This window comes from Mizuhopecten yessoensis, unplaced genomic scaffold (genome assembly GCF_002113885.1).
Source record: "Mizuhopecten yessoensis strain PY_sf001 unplaced genomic scaffold, ASM211388v2 scaffold213, whole genome shotgun sequence".
NCBI classification, from domain to species: Eukaryota; Metazoa; Mollusca; class Bivalvia; order Pectinida; family Pectinidae; genus Mizuhopecten; species Mizuhopecten yessoensis.
This window is the reverse complement of record NW_018403434.1, coordinates 309,469-318,302: the sequence shown is the minus strand read 5'-3', so window position 1 is coordinate 318,302 and position 8,834 is coordinate 309,469. Positions and strand designations below refer to the sequence as shown.

At 36.4% G+C, this 8,834-nt stretch overlaps 1 protein-coding gene across 1 annotated transcript; it reads right to left on the bottom strand.

Moving 5' to 3' along the window:
* Nucleotides 1-4,566: 4,566 nt before the first annotated feature.
* Nucleotides 4,567-8,602, bottom strand: LOC110463617 (glutamate receptor ionotropic, delta-2-like). Its single transcript, XM_021518418.1, has 4 exons — nucleotides 8,451-8,602; nucleotides 7,660-7,877; nucleotides 6,853-7,118; nucleotides 4,567-4,991 (listed from the first exon to the last, which is right to left on the bottom strand). Exons 1-4 carry the CDS (start codon nucleotides 8,536-8,538, stop codon nucleotides 4,781-4,783), a joined length of 783 nt encoding a protein of 260 aa, XP_021374093.1. The 5' UTR covers nucleotides 8,539-8,602; the 3' UTR covers nucleotides 4,567-4,780.
* Nucleotides 8,603-8,834: the final 232 nt, after the last annotated feature.

Sequence of the window (8,834 nt, the reverse complement as noted above, 5' to 3'; positions counted from 1 at the left end):
GAATCCAAGTCAAGATCAGTTGACGGAAAACTAAAAATATGTTAATACGGAGGGCAATATTTTGTACGAGATCGTTGTTTAAGTTCCGGTTTTCAATACTTTGTAGTTGTTATAAAGAGTCGGAGAAGATAATAGCTTTTTTTTTATTTTATTCTTTTCGATTTCATCCAAATCTAGACCAAGTGCAGTTGCTTCAGCTGTGGAAATAGAAGCATTATTAGGTAAACGGAAGGAAGAAGACACCGTGCCGACAACGCATGCTGCAGCAATTTTCTCATCGACATTAGAACCGTCGGTGTATGAGATTTTATGTAAAGGAAATCTCGAGATGTACTCTGAAAAAGAACTTTTGTATTGAGTCGGCAGAGTGCGAGATTTTACATAATTGTGTAATTCTAAATTTATTTCGAGTAGCTGAATTGTCCATGGTGGAATATAAGGTATTGTAAAAATCTCGACTGATTGTGGGTCTAAATTTGAATGTTCCTGCAATTTTTGAAGCCGTACGCCAAAAGATGGAATTAATTTCTCATTGCGTTTGAAAGGTATGTGTAATTTGGATAAAATACTGACTGGAAAGCTGTTTTTTTTTGCTGGGTTTGCTTTTAACTGATAAGCAAACTGTGGTAATAATCTTGTTCTTCTTTCGCTTAGAGGTGGTTCATTTGCTTCAACGCAGAGGCTCGCGGCTGATGATGTACGGAAAGTACCTAAAGCCAGACGAAGCCCTTGGTGATGAAATAGATCAAGCATTTGCAAGTACGATTTTCGAGCTGATCGCTGATTTCAAACAAATACGTGACAGATTTTATAATGTACCCTCTATGAAACGTTTATTTGATACAGTTTATGTGCAATCAATCTATGACTATTTACATTCAATTAATCTGTATAATACGATATATCGTTTGCTATTGATATATTTCGACATCTTTACAAATTTTATCCTTTTGTTTCTGGTTTTTATGTATTCAGTTTTTTTGTGAATGTCTATTTTTTACATTGTTGTCTGGCCCTAAATGACTCAAATTGTCGATGGACCGTAAAAAAATACAAAATACAAAATAAAGTGCCTTGTGATTTTTTTGTCCTCATCCGAACTCTCGAAGTGAGGACGTGATTACTTTGATTTGACATAGATTTACATGGCTGTATATTTATTTGTATTTGACATAGATTTACATGGCTGTACTACTTGTATTTGACATATATTTACATGGCTGTTATATTTACTTAGGTTTCACATAGATTAACATGACTGTATATTTACTTGGATTTCACATAGATTTACATGGCTATATATTAACTTGGATTTCACATAGATTTACATGGCTGTATATTTACTTAGATTTCACATAGATTTACTCTTTTATGGATATTTGGTTATTACAAGGAAACAGTGAGTCTCTCCACAATTCAACAAACATATAAATTACTATGCACGAAGGGGCGAAGACATTCACTCTAATAGGAGTGACCCACACACTCTTGTCCTTGGTATCTTGCCAATCCAAAAGGATTAAGTCCTTCCTACAGGTGTAAGTATATCTTGTTCTCCTTTGATAAATTGGTATGGTTTCTAATTAAAAATAGAGAACCATGTGAGCGATTAAAGAGACTTCACGTGAAGAGCCATATTTCTTTTAATGAATGTATGTGTTGTATGCCCTTCCATTTAAGTTACATTGCTATGAAAATATCCATAGTCCGTTTCAAATTTCCAGTTGGAGCAATTGAATTGTCCATGAAAGCCCTCTTAAAAATAGCGCCAATAACGTCAAGTGACGGTTTTGAAATGAGGCATTAAACACAGGTGGTCTGACCGAGATGCGAAGTTTCCAAAGGGGTCCCCAGTGAGGGGTCGTCAGGCAACTGCAACTTCTTATCGCACTGTGAAACCAAGGAATATGATTTCTAAGTCCGCGTTGGAACTTATTGAGTTCCCTAAGCAGTAAGTATTCATCATCAGAAAGTATATCTATTACCGGAATGTGACCGGTACAAATAGGTACGGGGCTAAACACCTTTCATTAACCGTGGCACAAACCTTTCTGTAAGAAGGAATATTCACGAGACGAATATCCTTTTTCAAATGTTTTAAATGTATATATATGCATTGACAAGTGTAAACAAGAGATTTATTTGTAATTGTATTTATTACAACTCATGTTCTTTGACCACTTATTTTCTAGACCATACATTATATATATTAATGTATACTCTCTTTCCCACCTTCACTGTCTTCATACGTTAACGCTTAGTAAGTCATAGTAGCCATCACACACAATAAACTGTATGGCAATACCACTACATGTACATGTAGAATATGTGTCAGATATGTAATGTGCTGAGATACTTGATAATTATATGTTTTTAATACTTTACAGAGATTAAAGCATGCTTGTAAATGAACGATTTTCATGTTGAGATAACGTTTCTTTAATCAGTTCTTTTTGTCCATTTTCACAACGTAAATACATGACTTTTTCCCGTTTTCAATGCGTATTCCGATTCTATCTGAAGTCGAAAATTAATTATTTATAGACAAAAGTTGTTGCATGATCATACATTCTAAATCAACATCTTGTGAAAACATGAACTGTTGAAACATTACGATTAAAAAAATATTTTTGTTATGCGATCTTACTTACTATTAGCACGGACTTGGATAGCAACCTAATTCTGTGCTATAAGTAGATTCTCCTTCCGCAGTTATTCATCTTGAACCGTCATTTTGATGTTTTTAAATATTTATATGTGAATATAAAAATCGTTTACTTCAACAATAACTAAATTATAATAAATTATGTAAATCTAATAGCGCACGTATATCATGTGACCCCGAGTACCGACAGAGGTACTGTACAACATCACAACAGTTATCCCTTGGAGGTCCCCATAGCAAAATCAAACTAACCAGTCACCTATCCCTTCCTTTCGCATAAACCACTCTAAATAGAAACGCAAAGTAAACTCTCTCCGATACATGCCCATTAACATAACAAAATAAGTTCCTCTGTGTTCCAACTTAGACAAAGATACTAGCGAGGTAAATATTTATAGATTATTATTCATAATATAAACAGCATTTCTGTCGATTTCATTTCAGCTTGATACCGGCTGTCCGGAAGAATGCATGTACCATATTAACTGCTAGGGCAGATATTTTCGCATTTGAATACTTCCCATCTCCAATAATGCTCCCGTAACTTAATCCTTGCGCTCTCTGTTGACCATTTGACAACTTTTCGCTTTGTAGCTGACGCGGTAACGGTTTTCATTCGCTAAATTTTGCCATTTTGTTTATAATGAAATCGTGGGCTATGCGCATGCGTTACGCAGACAAATCCTTGAACAAAACGTTGGTCAGACTGGTAGAAATTCCGATAATTATCTTAAAATATACATTTTTATGAATGTATATCAGCAAAATCCGAAATGTGACTCACGTGATATGTTTATGTAGTATTTGAAAAAAAGGACATAAAAATATGCTCCATCGTGATAACCCTTTAAGGCCCTGGGCCTCTCGACGTTAGATTCTTTTTACTTAATGTTCGCACCCATACCCATTCCATTTGGGGAAATATCATTCAAACGTGTGTATGTATAGGATCCTACATGAGTTTCCATTTCATATGAGATTTATGAAACGAGTCTAGGAATTTTTCAATTTAGCAAGCCTTTTGCGAGCTAAAATGAAAAACTTTCATAAATTTCATGTGAAATGAAAACGAGTGTAACATCTTTTATATCACATAATCAAGATTTGTCGCATTTATTTATGTACAACGACAGTTTTCATGCAACCTTGAAAATGTAAAAAGACGCCATTTTGACTCCAGTGCGTCAGTCTGTGACGTCATGTACTTGTCCTATGTATGACGTCACAATTAAAAATAATTGAAAATTACAACCAATCACAGGGTTGAAGGATCATTTACAAGGATTAATACGCAAAAAATATTTGTCTGAGTATATTCACTGGGTAACTCAGTACATTATGTGATAAATCATCATTTTGTATATATTTGACAACGTTTGAACTACTGTGTATATATTTGACCTGGTTACGACTGCAAAATAAGTCCACTGACACACAAGATGCATTTCACAGCAAGACCACACGATATTAACAGTCTTTACCTAAAGTAGGAACAGAGAAGCAAGGAGTGAAAAAAACATTTGGATTATAAAACAACGACAAACGTATGTGCAAATCAATAACAGTCATTATGATAATTTTCGATGCTTCACTTGTGTTTAATATTGTCTTATTGTCTAGAGTTGCAGTGGGCTGTATATCAAGTTTTGCTCCTCCAATATGTGTTAAGCAGAAATCACAGGTATTGTTATATTGTAGTTCACAACCAAAAATTACATAGAAGTGGAATCTTTGAATGCTATGTTGTCATGCGTTATATAGTGTAATTTGTCCATTTGATAGCTTCACATCAAGCTTCATGGATTTATGGTTAAAATATATCTACAAGACGCATTTCAAGGAATCTCCTAACAAACGACAAGAATCATAGCTTAATGAAATACATATCACATGAAGTACAAACGACAAGTTCTAACTACTGAAAATGTTTGGATTTTGATTTATATTTGCATTGGGATAACTTTGTATATTCGAAAACTTTACTGCAATGACAACGTATTAAAAATATATACACGGACGTTTCAGTCTGTGATATTTTGTTCCTAACGTGTTCCATATTAAAGATGCCAATTTGTATTTTCAACCCGCAATCTGGTTATGCTCTTCTTTTATTCCTCAAACCTTCACCACATATAAAGTTACTTCAAACATAATGCTCACAAACGCGAGAACGAATCCCACTCCTAACAGATAGAACGCACTCTGTATATCGGCAAGGGAGATAACTTTAGTGTAAGCCTGTAATATTCCAGGACAGAAGTCTCTCTTTGGCCAACGCCTCCGCTTCCAAAAGGATATCAGTCCATTTTCATGCATTGCCATTATTCTGAAGGAAAACAAAAGAACATCATATGTTAATAATTTACTAAACTGATATTTAAAGGACTTCGATATATCCTGGCCCGGGGACAGAACCCACTGAGTTCCTAGGTGGACCAACGTTGTTCCCTGCAGGTAGGGCGTAGGAATTGTACCTGCTGCCCCAATTGCATGATCGTAAGAGTCGACTAAATTTGGGAACTTATCTGTTCTCTTCTATCTAAACAACTTTCTTCTTTCTTATGTCTCCCTTGACAATGCCTCACTTTTGGCCTTTATTTCTTCTCCTGCTTAACGCTCAGAATTCTAAGAGTGAGACGACTGGTTCGCCTATTGTCAGTATAATGTGACCGGTTGGTGTGTCCTGCTGGGTGTCTTCGGCAGTATGTTTTTTAGTGAGGTAGTACTATAAAGTCGGCATCAGTTCCGTTCTATCACAAGGAGACAAACACGAAAATATCGCAGCCTCCCAAAACACAAACGCATACACTACACGCATGCATATTGCACATAGGGGAGACCGTCCTTAAATGACCATAGCTGTTGTTAGGACGTTAAACAATACTAAACCAAACCAAACCAAGACCATCGTTGTGCTAAACAGGCAGTGCGATGGTGTAAAGGGAAGCTTGATGACGTATACAGATTCAGAACGTCAGCAAAGGAGGAACCAGAAGAAGAGCAACCAACACCTCTCTTTTGTACCAGGCATTTTACTATTTGTCATTGCGGCAGATGACAAGTGTATAATGCCATATTCGCGACAATATGTACATGTCCTGGGTTGAGGACAGAACGCACTGCCTTCCTTACACTGGCGAACCTTCTGCATAATAGCCAAAAAATATATTATGCTAAGGGATGCGTAACGAAGCATGAAGTAAAAATACATAAAAAAGGTAGGATAAGAAAATGTAAATTCTGACTTGCACATAGAAAACCCATAGTATAAAAGGATCAGTAGAGTGTACTTTGGTCCCTACCTATCGTCCAGTGTTGTGTTGTTGTACTTCTGAAACAAAACGCTCCATTCGTCAACCAATCCATCAGGTAGTATTATAGGTTAGGATGTAAATGGAATCCTACCGTGACAATTATGGCATTTGAGCAAGACGGCAATTGCAAATGGTCATTGAGCAGACCTATTATCTGTGAACATGGTTTTCATATGACCATAGGAGTTGTTAGGACGAATATTTTGAAACAAATTGGGGATTTGCTTTTGTGCCCTTAACTTGGGGACACAAAAGCGACCAAAATAAATGTACTGCACCAATTGCAATATTTGGGATCTTTATATTTGTTTCTTCTTCTAACTACCTTTTATTTCCTAGCGCCTTGCTTTGCAATACATCACATTTGGCTTTAATGTTTCAGATTCGCCTAGGTGAGGAAGGCAATGAGTTCTGTCCTAAAGCCGGGCATACCAAAGTCCTTAAAAATGGTAGTTTTTATTCCATGCTTGACGTTTAGCAATTGGGGTAATGGCAAAGAGTGGTTCACCCGTTGTCAGTATAATGTGACCGGGCGAAATGCTGTGCTGGGTTTTCAGTGAGATAGCACTATAAAGACGGCATCAGATCCGCGCTATCACAAGGAGGCACGCACACCCACATAACCTGTCTCCGCCATACATAATCACATGCACGCATACACTACACGTCCTTAAATGACATTAGCTGTAAATAGGACGTGAAACAAAATAAAAACAAAACAAACCGAAACAAATATTTAAGGAAATAGGTACCAGCGTTAACAGCATGGTCAACATAAAATATGTCTAGGAAAACAGGAAACGATGCTACTCTTATCTCCACCATAGAGTTGATACATTACATATACATTTTATAAAGTGTAAAATGTCGTACTTTTGACTGAAGAGGTCAGTTAAAGGTGACCCGTTAGGCAGTCCGAAGCTGTATTGTACCGGTTGGATCTCTGCTGATCCGGTAAACAGAGAACATTCGTTTGCCGTCTTTACTTGTATCTGGCTTCTGTCTCCAATATGGACGTAGTTACCGCGCAGAACCTTGTCAATATGTACTTTCTGGTCCAGGCTAAGAACATCTGGGTCTGTCCTGTTGAAACGAACCATCCCTTCATACACTGCCTTAAAAACCGGAAGTGAGGATAACTGAAAAAAGGAAATATTTGTTACAAAAAATAAAAAGTCAATTTTCTATTGAAACTCGCATCTTCATACATCTGAAAATCCAGTTTTAAGACAGTCAACGATCGATTTCGTTAAACTTTTTTTTTTTATAAAATACATACATGGAAAACATGACATAACAAAACATAGCTACATACATATATATACATTAAATACGGTAAATATGATTATGCTTAGTCAAGTATGCTTTGCATCCCATCTCCATACATTCAAACTAATTAAAAGTATTAAGACAAAGGACTATATTGCCTCATTGTGACAATGGTTTTGCTATAGTAATAATCAAACCGAAGATTCGGTGTGAAAAATAAACAGATTTGGGAAATTTTCAAGGTAATGTCAAAGTCACTGACTATCCTGAACTAACGCACCTGTTGCGATTATTTTTGTATCTTTGGTTTAACATCCTAGTAACTGTCACATAAACTTAGCTTTTGTGAGGACGTCAAACCTTGGCAAACATAACGAGCAACCCAGTACAAACCACAACAAATTAGTGTACCTGGAACATGGTGACCCATGACGTGCCCCCGACGACGCCCCACGTGTAAACGTCTTGCTTGATCATTCCCTCCACACCTTGGAAGGGGAGGGCGTCCTTAGTGACGGTGAGGAAAGCCACTAGATTACCTGTGTACGTGGCGATCAACACCACACAGAAAATCCACCAACTTCCAACAACTATCTTCGTCACCTGTGTCCCCTGAAAACTGCCACCTCCTTTTGGGATAAAAGATATAATCAAATATTACTACGCGGTCTGAAAACAGATTATTGTTGTGTATGGTATCCCAGCATCAGTAAACATTGGCATTTGCAATAGGTGTTGCAAAAAATAAGAAACAAAATTGCTCATACTTTTCTCTGCATAATCTCTGAACGTTTTTTTTTTTTTTAAATATAAGTAATGATAATTCATAAAATGTGTTGCCCATTTAAAACAAAACTGATATCCGTAATACATTCTAGTTATCCGTTATTAAATTGGAATGTATTTCTGTTAATTGCTGTTTTGCAATTTTGTGTCGCAAACAAAACGATATTGACGGATAAAAATCTTAGGCATTTAAACGATTGATTGAACTGCAAACAAAGGGTTATCTAAGTCTTGTTTAACTGAAGAATGACACATCAATGTACCATTATGTTACTGAAACTTCTGATCGCATTTCGCTTATTATAAAAATATATTTAATGTCGCTAACATTAACACACATATTCAATAAACTCAAGTAATCCCATTTGTATGATATTATTAGGATTGAGTAGAACTAAGAAGTAATTGCTGTTTACCTCGCCCGATGAGTGCACCATACAAGTACCATAGAACGTTTAAAAATGTCCATGGTTGCTGGTTCATCTTCATACGAAATGGACTCATCCGATCAAGTAGACAAGTACAGGTAGACACAATAAGTAAACCGGCGCCAATAGACACGAGAAGGATCCAGTGAAATGGATCGATATACGTCCGCCACTTTTTGATGTTGAGATCTTCCTTTGCCATGAGGAGAATTGTAGCATCGTAAAAGAATGGATGAGTGAAATCCATAATTACCTCGCGCACACTGAGAACGGTTAGTGTGGTCGCCACCAGATCTACTTCCTGTAAAGAAGAAGTTCGATAAAAAATAAAAGTAAGGAATTACAATAGGTAAATTGTGTTGTCACATGAAA